Source organism: Aptenodytes patagonicus, chromosome 1 (genome assembly GCF_965638725.1).
Source record: "Aptenodytes patagonicus chromosome 1, bAptPat1.pri.cur, whole genome shotgun sequence".
Lineage (NCBI taxonomy): Eukaryota > Metazoa > Chordata > Aves > Sphenisciformes > Spheniscidae > Aptenodytes > Aptenodytes patagonicus.
In genome coordinates this window covers 205,585,086-205,606,744 of record NC_134949.1, presented here as the reverse complement: position 1 = coordinate 205,606,744, position 21,659 = coordinate 205,585,086, and the positions used below count along the sequence as shown (strand labels likewise).

General features: G+C 40.9%; 1 protein-coding gene across 1 annotated transcript in view; it reads right to left on the bottom strand.

The window, feature by feature from the left end:
* Positions 1–11,487: 11,487 nt before the first annotated feature.
* Positions 11,488–21,659, bottom strand: part of MTMR6 (myotubularin related protein 6) — a 28,063-nt gene continuing 17,891 nt past the window's right edge. Inside the window, exons 10-14 of the mRNA XM_076328075.1 lie at positions 21,176–21,225; positions 20,197–20,397; positions 19,354–19,488; positions 19,148–19,274; positions 11,488–17,355 (exon numbers count right to left, since the gene is read on the bottom strand). Of these exons, the coding sequence (XP_076184190.1) occupies positions 17,095–17,355; positions 19,148–19,274; positions 19,354–19,488; positions 20,197–20,397; positions 21,176–21,225 (774 nt within the window). The 3' untranslated portion in view covers positions 11,488–17,094. The remainder of the gene's footprint in view (positions 17,356–19,147; positions 19,275–19,353; positions 19,489–20,196; positions 20,398–21,175; positions 21,226–21,659) is intronic.

Genomic DNA, 21,659 nt, shown 5'->3' with positions numbered 1-21,659 from the left:
GAATTTTGTTTTATATGAAGTTCTTATTCTTCCTCAGTTTTGCCTCACAAGCTAATGGAAGAGAAAGATTTAGTATCTATTTTCACTGGTACTTATCTTTAGCCTTTTTTCTTACCCGATAGATCTGCTGGAACTGGTAATACAGGGGAATGCTACTGTCTAGCTTCTGCAGAACTTACTTACTTTTTCTTCTTTACAAGCTTGTTAAGACATAAAAAATACCAGCCATCTTAGAGTAAAAACAGCACTTTCACATAAAATATTCACACTGCACCAATATTGGGGACCTTCATCTGCCAGCTGTATGCTGTTGTTCTAATAATCTAAATATAATATTGCCATTCTGCAATTTGATAGAAATTTTAAGCAGTTTGGGAGGAATTGTTATTCATTGTGATTTTAGCACCTCTTCATGGATTAATTGTAGATATTATCCAGATAATAATATTAGAAAATAGAATTATCTATAGATCAAGCTTCAGGGCCCTCAGTGAAATTGGTCCATATAAATACCATATAAAATAAGACTAGATCTTTGACCTGAATAGATTGCAATCTAAGCAAACCAAAGGGAGAACTGATGAAAAGAGGATATTATCTCAGTTTGCCACAGGCAAACAGGAGTAACACAGAGATTAAAAGACTTATCTGAGGTCAGAGAGAGCCTGCGGCAGACCGCCATCCAACTCACATCTCCCGAAGTTCCAGATTTAACTATGAAGCCATGTTCATACTCTCATACAATCATGAGAGAATTTAAAAAAAGCTAGAGAATTAACCCTCAGTTTGTTACAGTCTGGAAATTATTACAATATCTCTAAGAGAAACCAAATATCTTTCTCCAAATCATGTATCTGTTAGTAATTTAACAGTTTTTCCAGAGAGCTGGGGTTCAATAAAATTTTTTTGCTTGCTCTGCCTAAAGAATCTGGCATATAGGAATATTTATGAACTACTTAAGATATTTTGGTGAAAGCAAGTCACAAAATTCACATCTTCTATTTTGTTAGATTGGCCACATCTTGTGCCACGTAAAAAGGAAATACTGCTTTCTGTACCAATTACTACATTATTCCACATTTACCTCGAAGTGAATCTCCTTCACAGAGACCAAAATTAATAAGTAACAAAATAATATCTTTGGTATATAGCACAATTGCTGGCCATCACACAGATGGCAATTTATATCTGTGTGTTTCAAACTCTGCATTTTGAGATGGGAGAGGAGGATTTCCTATGTGCCCAAAGGAATGAAAGCCTTACCTGTACACAGCACATGATGCTTCGTCACCAGTGAGGAGCACCTTAATGTAGTCACCACTAAAGACTCTGCTCTTCCACTTCCCAGTTCAATGTATTCAACTACCAGCATCGCTTCTTGCCCTCAGACCTTGGTATACATATGGTGTCGTGACATATCTGGAACATGCCGTGGAAATAATAAGGATCCAACACCAGTATCACTGAGCCCTTTGGGAAAAATGGGTATTTGAGGGAGCAATATGACCTTGAGGACATCACAGGTTAAGCACACAAAGTACATCTCCTTTTAGCATTGCACAGCTCTGCAGAAACCTGCTCTTCAGCTCTAGCTTGGCTTTCCCAGCAACATACTCGCAGCACAGGCCACTTCAGAAACACTCCTCTTTTCAGAGCCAACTCATGCATCCATTTTGATTAGTCTCCTCTGGCCCATTAGGCTCAAATCTCCCTACTTGGGGTAGGGACTGTGGTTCAAAAGCTTCCCCTTATCCAAGGCTTTAAACTAGAGATGCCAGGGGAGGGGAACTTCAATCCATCCCACTCCTACCAGGTTGATGCCAGGGCCAGCAATAGATGCCCAGAGCCTGGAGAAGGATCACAGGTCAGCAGGAGAGCGCCTGAAGAGCAGCACAAAGGAACGCCAGCCAGTAAGACAGCTTCATCGGGGGCCCAACGTCAATGCCTCTATGCAAATGCACGTAGCATGGGGAATAAACAAGAGGAGTTAGAGACGTGCGCAGGCCTGCAGGGCTATGACCTTATTGGCATCACAGAGACGTGGTGGGATGGCTCCTATGACTGGAGTGTTGGGATGGAGGAATACAGGCTCTTTAGGAAGGACAGGCAGGGGAGAAGAGGAGGGGGTGTCGCCCTCTATGTCAATGACCAGCTGGAGTGCATGGAGCTCTGCCTGGGGATGGATGAGGAGCTTATGGGTCAGGATTAAAGGGAGGGCAGGGACAGGTGACACTATGGTGGGGGTCTGCTACAGGCCACCTGACCAGGAAGACTGAGCAGATGAGGCCCTCTATGAACAGATAGGAGCAGCCTCACGCTCACAAGCCCTGGTCCTCATGGGGGACTTCAACCACCCCAACATCTGTTGGAGGCACAACACGGCAGGGCATAAGCAATCCAGGAGGTTCCTGGAATGCATCGATGATAACTTCCTTCTCCAAGTGGTAGAGGAGCTATGCTGGACCTTGTTCTCACCAACAAGGAGGGGCTGGTGGGGAATGTGAAGCTCAAGGGCAGCCTGGGCTACAGTCACCATGAAATGGTGGAGTTCAAGATCCTTAGGTCACTGAGGAGGGCACACAGCAAGCTCACTACCCTGGACTTCAGGAGAGCAGACTTTGGCCTCTTCAGGGATCTGCTTGGTAGAGTGCCATGGGGCAAAGCCCTGGAGGGAAGAGGGCCCCAGGAAAGCTGGGTAATATTCAAGGATCACCTCCTCCAAGCTCAGGAGCGATGCATCCCAACAAAGAGGAAGTCAGGCAAAAACGCCAGGAGGCCTGCATGGCTGAACAAGGAGCTCCTGGACAAACTCAAACACAAAAGGGAAGCCTACAGAGGGTGGAAGCAAGGACAGGTAGCCTGGGAGGAATACAGAGAAGTTGTCTGAGCAGCCAGGGATCAGGTTAGGAAAGCTAAAGCCCTGGCAGAATTAAATCTGGCCAGGAATGTCAAGGGCAACAAGAAAAGATTCTATAGGTACGTCAGGGATAAAAGGAAGATGAGGGAAAATGTGGGCCCTCTCCGGAATGAAACGGGAGATCTGGTTACCCGGGACATGGAGAAGGCGGAGGTACTCAATGACTTTTTTGCCTCGGTCTTCACCAGCAAGTGCTCGAGCCTCACCACCCAAGCCGCAGAAGGCAAAGGCAGGGACTGGGAGAATGAAGAGCCGCCCACTGTAGGAGAAGATCAAGGTTTGAGAGCATCTAAGGCACCTGAAGGTGCACAAGTCCATGGGACCCAATGGGATCCATCCGCGGGTCCTGAAGGAACTGACGGATGAAGTTGCTAAGCCACTATCCATCATATTTGAGAAGTCATGGCAGTCTGGTGAAGTTCCCACTGCCTGGAAAAGGGGAAACATAACCCCCATTTTTCAAAAGGGAAAAAAGGAAGACCCGGGGAACTACAGGCCAGTCAGTCTCACCTCTGTGCCTGGGAAGGTCATGGAACAGATCCTCCTGGAAGCTATGCTAAGGCACATGGAGGACAGGGAGGTGATTCGAGACAGCCAGCATGGCTTCACCAAGGGCAAGTCCTGCCTGACCAACCTAGTGGCCTTCTGTGATGGAGTGACTACATCAGTGGACATGGGAAGGGCTACAGATGTCGTCTATCTGGACTTCTGTAAGGCCTTTGACACAGTCCCCAACAACATCCTTCTCTCTAAACTGGAGAGATATGGATTTGATGGGTGGACTGTCCGGTGGGTGAGGAATTGCTTAGATGGTCACATCCAGGGGGTAGTGGTCAACGGCTCAATGTCCAGATGGAGATTGGTGACAAGTGGCATCCCGCAGGGGTCCATATTGGGACCAGTACTGTTTAATATCTTCATCAATGACATAGACAGTGGGATCGAGTGCACCTTCAGCAAGTTTGCAGATGACACCAAGCTGAGTGGTGTGGTCGACACGCCTGAGGGACGGGATGCCATGCAGAGGGACCTGGACAAGCTGGAGAAGTGGGCCTGTGTGAACCTCATGAGGTTCAACAAGGCCAAGGGCAAGGACCTGCACCTGGGTCGGGGCAAGCCCCAGTATCAATACAGGCAGGGGGATGAAGGGATTGAGAGCAGCCCTGCTAAGGAGGACTTGGGGGTACTGGTGGATGAAAAGCTGCACATGAGCCAGCAATGTGCGCTCACAGCCCAGAAGGCCAATCGTATCCTGGGCTGCATCCAAAGAAGTGTGGCCAGCAGGTCGAGGGAGGTGATTCTGCCCCTCTGCTCTGGTGAGACCCCACCTGGAGTACTGCATCCAGCTCTGGAGCCCTTAGCATAAGAAAGACACGGACCTGCTGGAGCAGGTCCAGAGGACGGCCACAAAAATGATCAGGGGGATGGAACACCTCTCCTATGAAGAAAGGCTGAGAGAGTTGGGGTTGTTCAGCCTAGAGAAGAGAAGGCTTCGGGGAGACCTTATTGCAGCCTTAAAGGGGGCTTATAAAAAAAGATGGTGGCAAACTTTTTAGCAGGGCCTGTTGCGACAGGACAAGGGGGAATGGCTTTAAACTAAAGGGCGGTAGATTTAGACTAGATAGAAGGAAGAAATTTTTTGTGCTGAGGGTGGTGAAACACTGGCACAGGTTGCCAAGAGAGGTGGTGGATGCCCCATCCCTGGAAACATTCAAGGTCAGGTTGGATGGGGCTCTGAGCAACCTGATCTAGTTGAATATGTCCCTGCTCATTGCAGGGGGGTTGGACTAGATGACCTTTAGAGGTCCTTTCCAACCCAAACTATTCTATGATTCTAAGCTAGTCTCACTGCAGCCCCTGAGCCCCAGGCAGTGGTCAGAGCACTTGGCCAGGAAGTTGAAGACCAGGGTTTTATGGTCATCTTAGCCCAAGTACCCCTCTTATGCCCCATTCCTTCTCTTTACTTCATGTATCTTGATTAGTTATCTGGAGGCCAGCTTTGCTTCCTTGAGGCAATGGAAAGTACCATGGTGCTCCACGGCAAGCTTCAGTCTCTCCTTGAGCCTCTCTGTGATGACTAAAGATGAGGGGGGCTGCTTTCTCATGTTTTCTGCTCCACTGCAACCCTGCTCAGCCCAGAATGCAGCCCAAGTGCCAGGACAGCCCTGCCAAAGAGGTGTCTGACTGAACCCACCCAGGTCTGTGAGGAAAATGAAATGAGGGCTCCCATTTCACTCACAACTCTTAACCAGTTCATTAATAGCTAAAAGGCAGGAGAGAAGAGGCAGGATTTGGCACCTGACCTCCTTGCGTCTTTCACCAATGTCTTGCTGGCAGTCTCTAACCAGCTCCCTGTTCAGCACACCTGTTTTTTTAATCCTGTTCTTCAGTTTCTCTTGGCAGCCCCGCAAACCCATCTCTGAGCAGCAGCCCAAGCTCTGCTACCAGTAGGCCAAGACATCAGTCTCTGGTGTCTATTAATAGTGTCCTGCAAGTCCCCCAACTCTCCATGAACCACACAGTGTGTCCAGGTGCCTTGCAAGGCTCCCCAGTGCTGCTCTGGAGGCTACTGCCATGAAGTGCTCCTTCAAATAAGCACTGCACTGTTGAACATCTAGGCACCTTGCTCCTTCACCAGCCCTTACTTTCCCAGGCACGTTTTTGAGCTACTCCAAATTCTAGGTTTTTAACCTGTAAAAGCAGCAGGGACATGACTCACAGTGTCTGACTTCACACATGGCTGAGTGGGTCACCCGAGGCTCCCTCCACAGCCAAATGACAGAAACAGGCATTTTCACCACATGGTTCGTACGACCTATTTCAGACGTGCACCTTAGCCTGAGGGCAGCTGTGCACTAGAAGCAGCCGCTCATGTGTGCAGGGAGCCAAGGGTGACTAGCTCGGAGGTAATGTCTGCACAGAAGTGGGCACATAAAGCTGGAGATTAATCCCACTGGGACCTGGGTACATGCCAGCAGCTTGTGATTCCTCCTTCAGGTTTGCTGGAAAGAGTACTCAAGGGTTTTAGTAATTTACATGGATACTGGCTCAAGTGGGCAGAGTAATTTCATCTCTTTCCATTGCTTTTCTATGATTTACAGCTTTAAAATGTATTTCTGCATGGCCTCTGTTTTATTAAACTAGTGCTAGGATCTCGAGGCAACTTTACAATACTTTGCACAACTAACCTAACTGCTTGCTCAAGTTCTCATATGAAATTCACTTGTATTCCACACACCTCTTCTAGCCCGTACAAATCTATTATTCCAGAAGTGACTGAGAATTTCAGTATTGAACTGTACAGTAACCTTATTATTCTTCAGGCTTTCAATCCTATTTGTAGTCTTACAGGACTTGATTAAAAGAAAATAATCGGTGAGCATCTTCCCTAAGAAGTTATATAGATGGCTTTCCCTGCCATATTTGTGGCTTTCAGTTTTAAATAAAATCTGTTTTTCAGAAATCAACTTATCCAATAAAGTCTAATAAAACATAAACTACATATTAAAGTCTACAAAAATGGAAGAAAGAAGGTAAGAGGACAGTTGCTATTATGTTTGTACTACAGAAAGGAAAAAAGTAATTTGATTTATTGGTACTTTAAGCATTACAGCTGAAAATGATAATGTAACAGCAGCATAACTGCATTATGTAAGTAGCCTCAGGCTCTTTCCATAGTTCTAACTCAGTCTAGATGGCATATAAAAGCTTATCCGACAAAGACAACCGTGAGTGCGTGCCTCCAATTACACTGTCATTTGAATGGCAGTAAAAACAAGGAACTAAACAGTGTTAAGAGCTGCCTCTCAAACTCAGATTAACAGTAGCTAATATTTCAAGTCACCATAAAGACCAGTTCCAAGTATTTTATGTTCTAGTAACAAGGTATACTTAGCTTTGATAGAGTTTTTCTGTAGAAGCCATCTTCTCCTCCACCCACCCCCACTCTGCTTAGCTTTATGTCCGGAGAGCCAGGGTCCCTAAAGAAGAGTAAGCAGCTGGATGAGAATGTCATTAATGCATTTCTGTGCTGAGCCCTTCACCCTCAATGAAGGTTTAAAAGTGAAATGAGGCTTTGTTTAGTTTGTTAATATGAACCAGAGTATAAAGGCTAGACAGCTCCCTCTCAAACTTCAGTATATTTGAAGACTCACACTCCAGAATGGGCAATTAAAGCATTGTGGAGTACATGTCACTATCATAGATTACATTTTTGATGGATATTAATAAAAATATTCACAACCTAAAAAATAATTGGATAAAGCAAGAGAGATTCTGAATACATTACTTCCTTCACCCAAAATGAGTCACTGCCTCTGCAGAGCATCCGGGTAAGAACATCTTCAAGACAATGGATTATGTTGAAACAATCCTTGCATGCAGGAACCCATCCCATTCCTAACAAAGTGGCAAATGTTGAGGTCACAGTGTTCTTTATATTGTCTTCAGAGAAGCATTACTTACCCACTTCAGGGAGTGTGAATCCACTACAAAGAACAGAATTAAAAAACTACACCAAATACCCAGTATTATTTTCAGAATTTAGCCAAAAGATGTCTTTATTGGTTTTTTCCTTTCTTAAAACTATATGGATTAAAAAGACGTTTTACACAAAGTGCTACCAGTTTTAAATTGCTACATTTAATTCAAAAACTATTCAACAGACACAGGAACATTTTTGGATTTTTTCTTCCTCCTATAAAGCATACTGTAATTTGGAGCCGAATACAGAATCTTTTTTATCCAAAGTGGAAAACTCAGTTTAGCCCAACCTCTACCAGAGAGCTGGGAGGGGAGCTTTTCCTTAATTTGGAAACTGGAATTAACATGAAAAGTTATGGAAAAGGTAAATATGATTTAATAATGAGCCCAAAAGACTCTGGAGCCGCTAGAAACTCACTCAGTGGTGTAGCTGTAGTTCTATTTAATGGCCCAAACCCTGCTAGAAACCCAAGTTCCCTTGACCTTGTAAGATCTGAGATGTCTTAGCTCTTTCTAGGCTGTGATTACCAACTGCTAAAAACCTCCCCAGTGAAAGAGCATGTCCTCAACACACATGCCGCCTGTTTAACTAACACTAAAGCCACCCCATTATCTGTTACACTAATAAGCCTACAAAGCAACAGACTGAGCATGAGCAGCACAATTTCAGAACGCCTTTTAATTGCAGTAAGTCAGAGCAGCTCTCCCTAGTCCTCACAGTGACAGAGCACCACACTTCACATCAAGTGCTGCTCAGAAGTGCTGCTCTTCCAGCACTTGCCTAATGGTCCTTTTCAGAACAGGGTCAGGTCATTAGCTCTTTTGCAGACCTGCCATAATACCAGTTTCCAAATTACTGCACTGTTCTGCACTTCAGACCAAGCACCGTGTACTGTTGCTAGAAATCCCAAATGGTGGTTTTCTACCTTGCTGACTTGGATAGCTGTTACCAAGACGAGCAGCTCAGTAGTAAACCACTGTCCCTTGGCTGACCTGTGCAGCTATGTATGAGCAGCTCTTCTCAGCCTCAGTTGCCTTGGAGTCTGACTGAATATAGGCAGATAAGAAAGAAAAAGCAAGAAAATAGCAGAAATGACCGGAAACTGAATAGCCACAAGAGCACTAACCACAACAGAGCATATAGGACTCAATGCAAATCTGCAGATAAGAGAGCAGTTTCTGCCAAGTTGTGCTCTTTAAATAAACTTTTGGCAAGACTTTAGGATAGCAAAGCAGGATTTTACATATGGATTCTCATCTTGAAATAGAACAAGCCAAATTGAGACCCAGGAATTTGAATTTTTAGGGCTATATATAACTCAGTTATAGGGTTATATAAATAGCTCGATTCCTCCATACATTACAATACCTCAGACACCAGTAAGTTCAAGTAGTTCTCACTGCTAACGCTAATCCTTTCCCCACTGCTGAAGTCCAGTTAACCAGCGTTTCTCCTGCAACAGGCTAAGTAGAAATTCATTTTCTTACAACCTCGTGACCCGCTCTAGGTATGTGATCTCCTCCACGTGATCTCTGCTTGGGAAGCAGCTCTCCTTTCCTTTTCTTGGTTTGTATGAGCAAATACCCACATACCAGTTATCTCTCTTCTCCCAGGCTGTCCTTTGGCACTGTGGATGGACTTGTGTGCTATGGGATATAAGCAGCAGCAAAGGAATTAGAGCGCAGTTCAGACTTTTTTTTTTTTTACAGCTACCAAAACCTCAGTGCTCTCCTCTGCACCGTATTTCACAAAATTCATAGCAACGGTTACATCCAGTTGCGCTCCATGTTCCCTCTTTACATTTTCCTGCCCCAAAATGCATTCACCATCCAAAGTCAACTCACCATAAATTGTTAAAGAGCTACTAGATTAATATTTACAAAGCTTTGTCTTGATAAAGCAGCACACCAGACACCCTTCTCTTTTGAGACACTACTAACCACACCCCTCTACCATTCTAGCTGCATTCACACTGGGTTTTAAAATCACTTGTGAAGTAGAATTACAAAACAAAACCCTCCTTAAATGTAGACTTAACATATGCATAAACATTCATCCTTTTTCTTACACTAATCATTCCTTTTCAGCATGCTTCCTAACAGCTGTCAGTAGTCTCCTTTGACATTTCCTGCACCCACAATGAGCATTTAAAAGCCATTCAAAGTAAGTGATATAATAGCAATTGGAACATTTTTCCTTGCTCATGTGCTCTCCTTACCACATTCAAGAGAAAAAAAGTAATCAAAGTTATTATCATGGTAGTCACACTCTAACCTCTCAAACATATTGTTGACTAATGGGACGCTTGCATGTCACCAGATAACCTAGAACATTAGAAAGAAAGTGCACATGCAAAGTCCAGCAAGTGAGCCGAAAAGCAAGCATTTGGTTTATTAAGAATAATTTCTTCCACCAGCATACTAAAACAAGTTCACTAAAAGCTTAGAGTGGGATTAGAAAATAAAGGATCCAATCACTGAGAGCATTTCCCCCACTAAAGCACTCTCACATGAATCTCAGAGCACTAAGCTGCAGCAGTCTCGTGCTTTCATAGAGAGACTCAGCCAGAGCAACTACTATCACAGCTGAGGAACATTTCTGAACAATATCCACACTCCTGAATATTCAGGGAACAGCCCTGTCCTCTGCCAAGCCATATTCTCGCAATAACACAACCACCTTTAGTGTTTTACCCAGGGCAGCTTCAGGGGGTGGAAAATAAACACAAAGCAGACAGCAACATTTTTAGGATCACTCAATCTTGCATCAAATTCTGGAACTAGCTCAGCCAGCATCGAAGCCCTGCAATATCAGCCCTTCCTCCCCGCAGCCCAGTGTGGCCATCACAAAGGTCAAGAACAGTATATCCATCTCCATTTTTGCCTTTATATAGTTTTTATGTCCCACTTGCTTCTCTTCAACCATTCTGCACAGTAGCCAGCGAATTCTCACACATGCTGTCTATTCTTAGTTTAAACATGCACACTGATACCTAAACTTAGGCAAGTTGTAGTTATAGACAAGTGAGGCAATGAATGCTCCCTGGACTAAGTCAATAAAATAAATTAACCAGCCTTGAGGCTATATTAAGAGCTGAAGTTAAACGTCACTTTTCCCTCCACTTACGTACGCACATATGAAACTGCACTTTCACCACGTCCAGTAGCATCCATGCCCTAGAAGCGCACGTGAATGACCGTGTTCATGCGCTTCATGTAGCAGCTACTGCCACCAGATAGAACCCAACTGACAGACGTTATGATTGTTGTGGCACATGGTTAAACCATACTGCTATGACTTAGCAGGAGGTCTGACGTTTTCCCCTAATGGTACTAACCAGATTCTCCCACAATGTCATTCCAGCATACAGCCTGCCTACCCGAAAGGAAGCCACTCAAATAAAAACCTCCAACAGATTGAAGAGAGCCCTTTAAGCTGCATCTACCTACAGCAGGAGGGTCCCATTCTGTAATAAAGATCACAACATTGCACAGTCCAATACTCCAGTACCTTAGTTTCCATCTGTACTATGAACAGAAACCATATTCTCAGTGCAGATCAAGATGGAGCTGGATGTGTGTGAAGTAGTAAATACGAGCAAAATGCTGCTGGAAGAAGCTTGAGCATTGTGTAGCAAGTAGTAGTTAAGGAGAGCTTTATTATCATGACAAAAAAAAATTGCTATCTTTACTAAATGAAGAATACAGCTGTATAGTCCTAAGAAGCCTCAGAACTAAGAATTAAAGAAAACCATTTTTAATAGTTAATGGAAAAGTACTGAGAAGAGAAACTGGTGCTTTCAGAAAGTTATTCCAATTTCCTAACCAGATTTGTTGGAGGTGTTGAAACACTAATCTGGATTACCAAGTATGGAGTAATGGTAATGCTAAGTAAACGGAGCTCTCTTCTCCTGACACTTAACTCTTAAATTAAGCAGTGAATAGCATTTGTAATTAATAGACCAGCAGTCTAGAGTCAGTAACACGAAGCTGAGCCAGTCTCCCATATCTAAAAGTTACAGGATCATTCAAGAAACTAATAAATAGACCAAGTCATTTCTGTACTCTATAGTCTGTATCAGATATGATTCATCCATAAAATGAAAATTTTATTCAATGTTTAATGTTCATACACTATTATAAATGGATTACTTAATGCCCGGTTAGATTGGCAATATTAAGACCATTTTATTTTATGCTTTATGGATCTTCAAAACACGTACAAATAAAATAATTACAAAATGCCATTTGCTAAAGTTTCTTCAGGAATATACATCAAGCATGATCCCAGCACACAGATAAGTGACTTTTACAGAGAGCGTTACAGAGCAATAAACGCTAGTGAAACAGCCAGTCCTTCCAGATACACTACAATGAAAAGAGTTTCTTTCCCTTTGCCACATCCAACATTTGAAATTAGTTTTTTTTTTTTTTTTTTAAATACCCAGGTCTGAAGTTAAAATGTGTAAGTAAACTGACTGTGGAAGTCAACAGGCACTCAAGCCCTGAAAGGGAGAATACGCAATATATTTCAAGTTCACCAGTTCAGGGGTAAAAATCCCTGAGACAGAAAAAACCACAAACCAACCCATTTTCTTTGATGGAAAGATGTTTGTCAAAGGACATTGCCAACAGACAGCCGTAAAGATAAACTGTAAGATTGAAGAGCAACAGCAAGACAGAGCAAGGAAACCAATGTGTAATGCTAGGTAATGAGGAATGCCTTTGTGGGGCAGCATGGGACTTCATCAAGACTGCCTACTTGCAAGAAAAACATTCAGCAGAAATATATGCAGAAATACAAAGCACGAGGTATATACATGCTAACCTTGTCATTAAGGTGGGAAAGACTTACAGTATGTGTCAAAAACTATAATCCCACTCAATTATAAACAGTATACAACTGACCTCAAGAGTTAAACTATAAACAAGAATAAACGACATATTGCACCCCAATTTCAAAGTCACCACCAGGACATTTATTACTTGAAGCCAGTAGATAAAGAAACACAGATCCATATATACATGTATTTTCTGGTGCTTGATGCCAGTGCAGAATTGCTCAGCGACAAGTGTTTAATAGACCAGGTCATTGAATTCTCTGGGACCTGCAAACTGATCTCAGAAGCAGCATGCCTCTGACCTTGCACCTCAAGTCCCTGAGCTGCTGCTGGACATCAGAACAGCTCTACTGCTTCTACTTTTTAGGAGTCATACCCCAGCAGGGTCCTGTTCCTTGCTACATGCTGTGACAAGGGTCCCAACTGCATCTTCTTCCTTAAGCCTACTGTGCATACAGAAGTTGCACCACTGAATTATGACGCTGTCCTAATTTTCAATGCTATTTAACATGTAGGCAGGTCAAGCTAGCTAGATCGAACATAAGCTCACACACACTGTTCACTAATCTGAGCCTTAAGAATAGTGGAAGAAAACTGCAGTACTTCCAGGTTTTTGAAATATCCAAAGCATTAAGAAGCCTGTTACATCTGAAAGACAGATATCAAGCACCACAATCAGCAACACTTGGAGGACAGCGTGGCATAAATGGTGAAAGCAAGTCAAAGCAGACTTCAGTCTAATCTAAAGATCTAATCCTAAAAGTATACTGGTTGTGAAACCTATATTAAGTCTATGATCAGCTACAGGTTTAGAACTATTAGCAACTAAACAAGAGTTAAGAGCAACCTTTAGGTTCTGACCTAAAGATCTATTAATTACCACTGTGGAGGGATGATCTAGTTTGAAATCAGATTATCTTTAGACTACCTAGAAAGCAATCATCATGCTTATGCAAGGCCCTCATGCCAGCCACACCTGCTCAAAAGCAGGGCAGGACTCTAAAGAACAGATGTTGATAGCATGCACCCTGTGCTATTTTAACATTGAATTTCTTTATATTATTTATGCCACTTCCTTAAGAGGATAGTAGTTAAGCCAAGCTACCCCCGCCCCACTTCAGCCCAACTGTGCATCTAGTTATAGGCTTAATTTACCAGAACAGGAGCGGCAAGTTCTCAGAGATTTGCTGATGTGTTACTTTATCAAAAGGCCTTAGGAAAACAGCAGCTACAGAGGAAGAACACATCACCTTTCCCAGCAAGGCATTCTCCAGTGTGCTCATCCTAAGGAAGAGACACATCAAACTGTTACAGCTTGATTTGTGATAGCTTTTCCTCTAAAAGAACATTGTATTAGGGCATTTGTTCCACATAGGGATGTGCAGTTTTATGGAAGGACTGCTGTTCCAATTCTCTAAATGGACTCTCCAGACTTCAGGCTTTTGCCCTGGATTTAGGTCACTAGTAATTGGACATGTGTGGAAAATGCACAGGCTCAGTTCAGTGTTGCTTAATTAATTTCTTAGTCTGTTGATTTGGCAGCCATCCTACAAAACAGAACAGTTGGATATTTAAACTTGTATTGAAGAATACATTATGACAATAGCAAGACTCCCAAAAATAAGCCAAACTCTTTTGGTACTAGTGAAATAAGTATTTTAAATTGCCTGGAGTACAAAGTGAAATCAGTTTTAGTTGCTCAGGTGAGACTATCAGCTTGGTTAATTAAAAAGGAATTATTTTTCTTTTATAGCATTCAGATTGGAAAAAAAGATGAAGCGCAGCACAAAACGTAGAAACCCAAAGGCCTTACCAAGACCTTCTCAAGATGAAGCACAGAATCAACAGGTGCCAAAGTCTTGCAACCAACAGAGCAGAATCAGCTATAGCAACTTTCTATCTGGGACATTATTTTCCCAAGCAACTGGTGAGTGCACCAACTACATGTTAATGCTGCAGCTTGAAAGAGTTCTGCGCATTTAGAGCTGCATCAGGCACCTTTCAGTATTTAACTGTTCATGATGAAAAGCTCATCCACTGAAATAAGAAGTAAAATTCTTTCTGCTACCAGAAGGCTTCTGCCACAGTTTTTTATAGTCAGCTTCATGTTTTTTTAAACCTTTCTTGAAGGACACAGAACAGTCCCACTGTGCTGAATCCTGGCCATCCTGCCAAGCTTTCTGTTGGAGCTCACTTCGCTACCATCTATTTACTTCACCACACGTCCCATGTGCTTTAGGTAGTTTTGGCTTAAGCCTAAACAGCAAATGAGAAGAGACAGCTGCCTCTCTGCAGGAACTTCTCACTGGTGACCCTGGGGGCTGAGTTGGCAGAACTATCTGGACTTAGAAGGCTGTTCTACAAAACAGCCTTAGAAAACTCTATTCACATATTAACTGGAGTAAAATATTTACCTCAGATCAGGAAGTATTGTATTTTTTGATGAAGAAACAGGTTCTGTACTCGAGCAGATATGGCATTTTAAAGCTGACCTAAAACTAACATGCCTACCTTGATTTAAAATAAAAAGGCATCCCAATTCCTTTCACTAAGGAGTGAACTCTGCCAATAAAAAGGGCCTGAAGACTGAAATAAACTCACTTTAACAGTACTGAAAGTGAACAGATCTTGTCTTTAAAAGCCTTGTATACAAGGGTACTCAGATGGTTGTTAAAGTAAAAACAACATACAACAATATTTGCAAAAAAGCTTAATATAATCTTCTGAGTCTATAAACTCTAAACAATAAATACAAAAAGTGTACATGGCACACCAGAGCAGCTAAATATTATAACAAACAAGTACAAATCGATAACGCTTACCTATATTGTCACTGATAATTTGTCACTACTGTGATACAACACAAGCTTAATATACAAGGCATTTTTCCAAAGGAAAACCACAGAACCAAGTTGATACAGAAGGTAAGGGAGAAGGGGAGACAAGTAACAAGGCACAAAAACCTCTTGCTGCAACCCTGTAAGGCACCACTGTGCAAACGTGAAACTATCAAAACCTGTAGTGGAGAAGTTCTAAATGTGTTTAAATGACTGGATAATGTATTTTAAAGATGACACTATGCTCATATCTTTGGGAATAAAAATACTTACAAACCTTTATTTACACTTATAGGCTTTTAAAAAAACAAGTTAGTGAAACAGGTGAATTGATACTCAAATACAGGAGTCAGTTAATTTCTCCCAGACAGCTTCACAAGTGCAACTTGGTCATGACCTATACTGGCCTTGTTAGAGTCCTGGATCCAATATGGTGCAGAGGGAAATGCTGCCAATTATGTCAAATTGTGTGTGGCGCACCGGTAATTTTAACAAAACAGACTTCAGGGATTAGAATGAGAATAAACTGATTTTCACTTGTAACCAAAAATGATTTAAATCCAGAGAAAAGGTCAGTAGCATCATTCTAACATCATACCTACAGCTCTTAATACCCAAAGTTTTAACTAATACTTCTATTTAAGAACTGGGCACTGGCATTTCTTCCCTATTCTGTTATCTGCTCAGAAAATCCATCATGAGACAAACTTCAGCAAAAACCTTCTCTCTCACTAGAAGGTTACAGATACATAATTAAGCTTACAAACTAAGTTCCCTCTTTTTTCTTACATCCCATGATCTCTACTGCATCCCGCTAGAAGAAGTTTTTGTCCTCTCTCCAATTACATAAAAGTCCCCAGACTGTACTGAAATTACTTAAAATATGCACAGATTGGACAAGTTTTTGCAAAATGAGAAGGGGGTTTCACTAAAAACTAAAATTTTCTTCTAATGAAAGCTTTAGGAGGCACTCAGTTTCTCATGAGCTTCAGACACATGAATGACTTTTGTACTTGGGAACAATGTCAGTAGGCTACACTTCCAAAACTTCTGCTTCCATTCTTGCAACTTGAACAACTGCACAGCACATAGTAAACAATCTGAATGAACTTGACAATTCAGTTATTGGCTAAGTTTTGTTTTCTTACATGACATGTTTTACTCTTTTCACTCTACACTTAAATATCTTGCCACAAATCAAGACATTTAAGGTCAGACACAACCTGTAGCTTCAACGATGCTCAATCTACTGAGCTGCCAGAGAAGAAAATCAGGCCAAACTATTACATTTTAAACAACAGAGGAACTGGAAAAAAGAACAGTCTTCTGTGATAAGTTAACATTCATACAGCTATTTGCTGAAAGGCTGTGCCAGCTTCGGCATGCTTCATTCCTTATATTCAGTCCTGTTTTAAGGAAATAACAATTTGAGCAAATACAATGTAAACAGAGCCAGGTAGACTGCAATAGTAAAGGACAACAATATCATTGATCTGACAGGTTTAAGGCCAACTATTTATGATTTGAAATATATCATACTTTTCCATGGCACTTAATACACTGAAAGTTAGTACTGGGTGACATTAAACAAGGGTATAGATATTCGTATCATATGTGATATATACACGTAGCTTCAGTTCCTAAAATAGAAAGTTCAAGTTTTCTTGCCCAAATAAAATCAATCCATGAAAGACCACCTGTGTTTTGCTATACTGAATAAAGTAATATTACTGTTTTAATCAATTTAGTGCAAGCTGACTTAAGTCCAAAGACATACCATTCCTTGATTTTTAGTCACTACTTACCAAATGCCCCTATTTCTTTTAAAACACAACTACACTTTTTTTTCCTTAAAAGAACAGCAAACACTTGACAATTAGCATGCTGTTCTAGTCTACGTTAACAAAACTTGCCAATATACAAATCATGTTTTGGTCATGCAGCACAGACCCATCCTCAAAATAATCCATCTCTTAATTCAATCAGTCCAGAAGAGGAGCACAGTGCCGGATTTTAATTAGCAGGTCATCCTGGCCACTCCGTACTCCAAGCTGACAACAGCAGGCTCAGCTTTTGAGAACTCTGCCACAAATTCACTGTAGCGATTGTCTGCTGTGTTGCTGCCCTCTATAGTTCTTACAGCATCATTCACAGGGATCAGTGGCTGCTCCTTCTTGAAGCATGGAGGGGTCTTCAGTGCCATGGGTGCAGGATGAGCAGACTGCTGATGTTCCTTCACAAGGACTGCATCTGACTGCCCATTTCTCCGCTTTATTTTCTGAAATATAGAGAATGGTTACTAACAGTGAGCATGACTGCTTTACTGATAATATTCTGCTTTGAAAGGAACCAAATCCACTTCTTTCACTGGCCAACTCAGCGTCTGCAAAACCCTGTATTACATACCCTAGGTTAGATATGTAACAGTATTATTAAGTGTTAGGCCATTGGATAAGACATTGTTCCCCACAGTTTACAGCAGATGCTACAAGCACTGTATGCTTAAAATTTACAGCTGAGCAGAAGGAAGAAAGGTTGCCTGTCAATGTCCGTAGGGAAGGAGAGTTTCTTCGAGGCTTGCCCCTTGTTTGGTTGCTATCAAGATGGGAATACTTTCTTGAGTACAGGCAGAGGAAGACAGACCTTGGTACTATTAGCAAGCAGGGAGCTTGCAGGAGACCACAAGTCTCAGATGAAGAGCAGTTTCATACCTAAGCCCTTATGTCCTTCCTAAAAACCTTCTAAAAGACTTTTCCTTTAGATCTGCAAAATGCCAATACAGTTTGTTCAAATGCAGGAATACACTAAAAGATGTCAACTAGAAAACAGGACTAGAGGAAAGGACCTATCCTGCAAGCACTGAGCAAGACAAGAAGAAAGATTTGGATTAAGAATTTTTTTTTTTTAATTCAAACAATCTCAGCCAGTAACTAGTTCAAGCTCCCAGTTAACTGAACTGATTTTTTTTTGTGTCTTGACACCAACTTTTTGAAGATGGAAACATCAGTAGGAAAGTCTACATCAAGATTTCAACCAACTACATCTCTTCATCACTCAAGTGAGAAATGTGGGCTCAGGTGAAGTTAACACCTTGGAACAAGGTTCTAGAATATTCAAGACTGAGACTTCACTTTACATCTTGCTTATTCTTCAGCTTGCTTCATCTTGAGTTTTCATCTTGCTGCTTCAATTGTATAAAGACTTAAATATACAATTATGATTTGAAATAGTTTAAGATTAAGTGACCTGCATTCATTACAGTAGGATCAGTTTAATAGTCTTTCTTCCTAGAAAAGCTGTACTTCCGCCCTCCCCCCCAACATAACAAAGGAGTTGTGTTAACATTTCTAGCCACACAAAGTAGTAAAACTGATAATTAGAAAACTTGTGTTTCTTAAAAGGTATTATTCTGAAGTTTCAGCACCTTAACTGACTATAATGAAGTATCAATTAAAAGCCACTGATTAAGTCATACTAGAATAAAGTGAGATACACTATTCAGTCTTTCCTGCCTGTTTACTGTAGCACCTAGTAGAAGTCACTTATAGAAGTCTGATCTCTGGATTTAGCCTTGTCTTCAAATAAGCACTACAATGTATATGCCCCATAATTATGGTGACTTAGAACAGCATGCACCTGCATATGCAGTTAAAAGAAGGATAATACTTACTGCTTCCATTTTAGTAGCTATAATGGAAATATTTTCAGTCTCCTTGGTTTAGCAACACAGCTGTAGCTATGATGGGTACCTTGTTATCCAAGATAAGTTTCACATTAAATTTAACCTACATTAAGCCATCTTCAGTAATGCTTTGATAGTAGGAACACTTTTACAGAATACAGTTCATCAGTAAAGCAAAATAAATTGTGCCTAAGAGCAAAACATTGGCTGCACAGTCTGGCATTCAGCATAGAAGCATACAGTGAAAGTCAAAGTCAACATTACATAGAATAAGTGCTAGGCCATACAGTAGTGACATTCGTGTGAAAGCTAGCAGCATTTTTACAGACTGTAAATGTGAATTTGAAGAACAAGTCACAAGTACACACACTTATTTGGTAATACTTACAGCTTCCAGTTCTTTAATGTCTTCCTCGAGTTGTTTATTTTGTTCACTCATGTTCATTATAAGATTGAACACAGATTGCCTGGGATGCATACTTCGATCAAACTGATGGTACATATTTCTCCAAAACCTGCACGAAGCAGACAGTTTTAACTACACAGGATAAGAACAAAATTGAGGAAGATATACTGTATATAGTTTAACCTTACTTAAAATTGAATGATATTGTATTAGGCTCCAAAAGAGTTAGTTCTGGAGAAAAGTCTGGATTATACAGGGGATTCTGATACTTCTTTTGTTCATCCAGAAGGAACGGCCACAAGGAATAGGTCTTCTCTTTCAATCTTAAAGCAAGAACAGATCAAGATCAAGACACTGACTGCAAGCAAAAGACAGAAGCTGTTCAACTCAACATAATAAATCGATCTTAACTTTTCAAAAAGTTACCAGAAATACTTACAAATGTTGTATTAAAAGCTCTTAGTAAAATCAACTTCTTCCTGGCATATGCTAATGTTGGATAGAACTATCAGTTTTAGAAGTACTACTGCTTATGCTGTGCAAGTTTTGCCTAGTTGCAATAAATGCTTTTAAAATACAGTTTGAGACAAAGATGAACTGATGAAAACTTTACAGAAGTTTTCCAACTGAAAGCATTAGGAGACATCCTATTAATACTTTGACAGTAGTTAGTCTTGAGCAGGCAAGAATTTTAAGGTTACCTAAAAATAGATTGGGGGAGGGAATGAAGAAGTGATACTTCCAAACTTAAGCTTACCTTTTTTTTGGGGGGGGGGGGGGGGGGGGGGCAGGGGGAGAAGCAGCCTTAACTTTCCCTATGAAAAATGAGCATGGAATTTTCTTCCAGAATTAGAAAGACTGGTCTTCAGTGTGCAAAAGCACAAGAAGCACTGCTGTTCCCTGATGCAGTTCAACATTTTCAGTACTACCAGTCCTGTCTATTTCTGTTCAGAGCCTAAAATGAAGAAGAGTCACGGGAGTTCTTAGTCTGCCAGAATAAAGAAGAGATACATTACAATATGTCTGCTTACTTTAGTTCTTCTCGCTCTTTTTGGCAGTTTCCAAGGAAGTTACCAAACTGGCATGAATGGACATGTTCATGGATCTGAAGGAGGAAAGCTTCATTGTACTCAAAGGCTTGTGGGAATTGCTCAGTCAGATTCCACACACTTTCTAAAAACTGGGTGAACACTGGTGAGATCTCTTTTGGATCACCATCCAACTGACAACACCTGAAAAAGATTCCATAAACAGATTGAAACTGGTTTAAGTTAGACATCAAAAAAGTCAGTTGCACTTGTTTTTACGTGACAGCATGTTAATTTGACACTAGCTTTGGTTTGGAGATTAAGCACCTAACTTTGAGAACTGGGGCAATTTTTGAATAGAAAGAAGTCTATATTTAAGCTATTTTTCTGACTTGTAAGTAATCACACATCTGTATTCAGTACAGAAGAGCAACATAAGACAGTTAAGTTCCTTTGTGTCTATTACTTCCATAGTCAACATTTGCAGTATACCAGCTAAAAGCAAATTAATAAGCAGTAAATAGCAGCAAGGCTGTTGTCATAGCTGATGATAGGCAGATTAAGGAAAAAACAGAACTCAACATACAGGACTTCTAAAGGTAGGCATTACTTCATCATTAAAAGTAAACATAAGTGTAAACTCATTTTTAAAGATATCAAAACTAAGTGTTTTATATTGCCTAAATAGCTGGGATGTAGCTTTAGATTGACTGCATGTATGCAGATAGTGCAAAGCCATTGACATCTGAGAGTAAGGCACCAGTAGCACTAGAAATTTAGGTCTGTAATATAAATCAATTATCCAATAGGTATTTAAATAAATAGCAACACACAAAGTGCATTGTCTACTGAAAATAGCTTACTCACTGCAAAATTTCTAGCAACATTGCAGTAGTTTAACATCCACAAGTTGTCTTTTGTTTTTAAGACTACTTAGTTCAGTTCACTGTGTACATTTTACAGTATTGAAAGAGTGAACTACCTGTCAGAGAACTTGTGCCCAAAAGAGATCCAATCTTTCTCTATCAAGACCTAGAGGGTAAAAAAAACCAAACACACACTAAAATCTCATGTAAAATGTTACTCAATCTTACATCTATAGTATTAACCCCACAGGTTATCGATATATTGTATTTTAAGTTTGAGTGAAATAGTTGCTCCTACTGAGTTTGTCACTTTGTAGTTCCTTTATTTTCCTGGAAGTCTTTCACTAGAGATTCTCAAAGCACATTTCTAAAACTAGTAAAAAAGTTTAGCAAGTTGACAATCGGATAACTGCTGTTAAGCCAGGCTCGCTTTAAGCATACTAATGTTGTATAACTTCACAAGTAGATTATCAACCAGCTTGCAAGAAATTGCTAAGTATAAGAAAAATTTTAGCATTGCATTCCTGCTATCAGTTTACATAAAACCACACAATATAATCTTTGTTACATTTTATAGCAATAAGTTTGTTAATATAACCT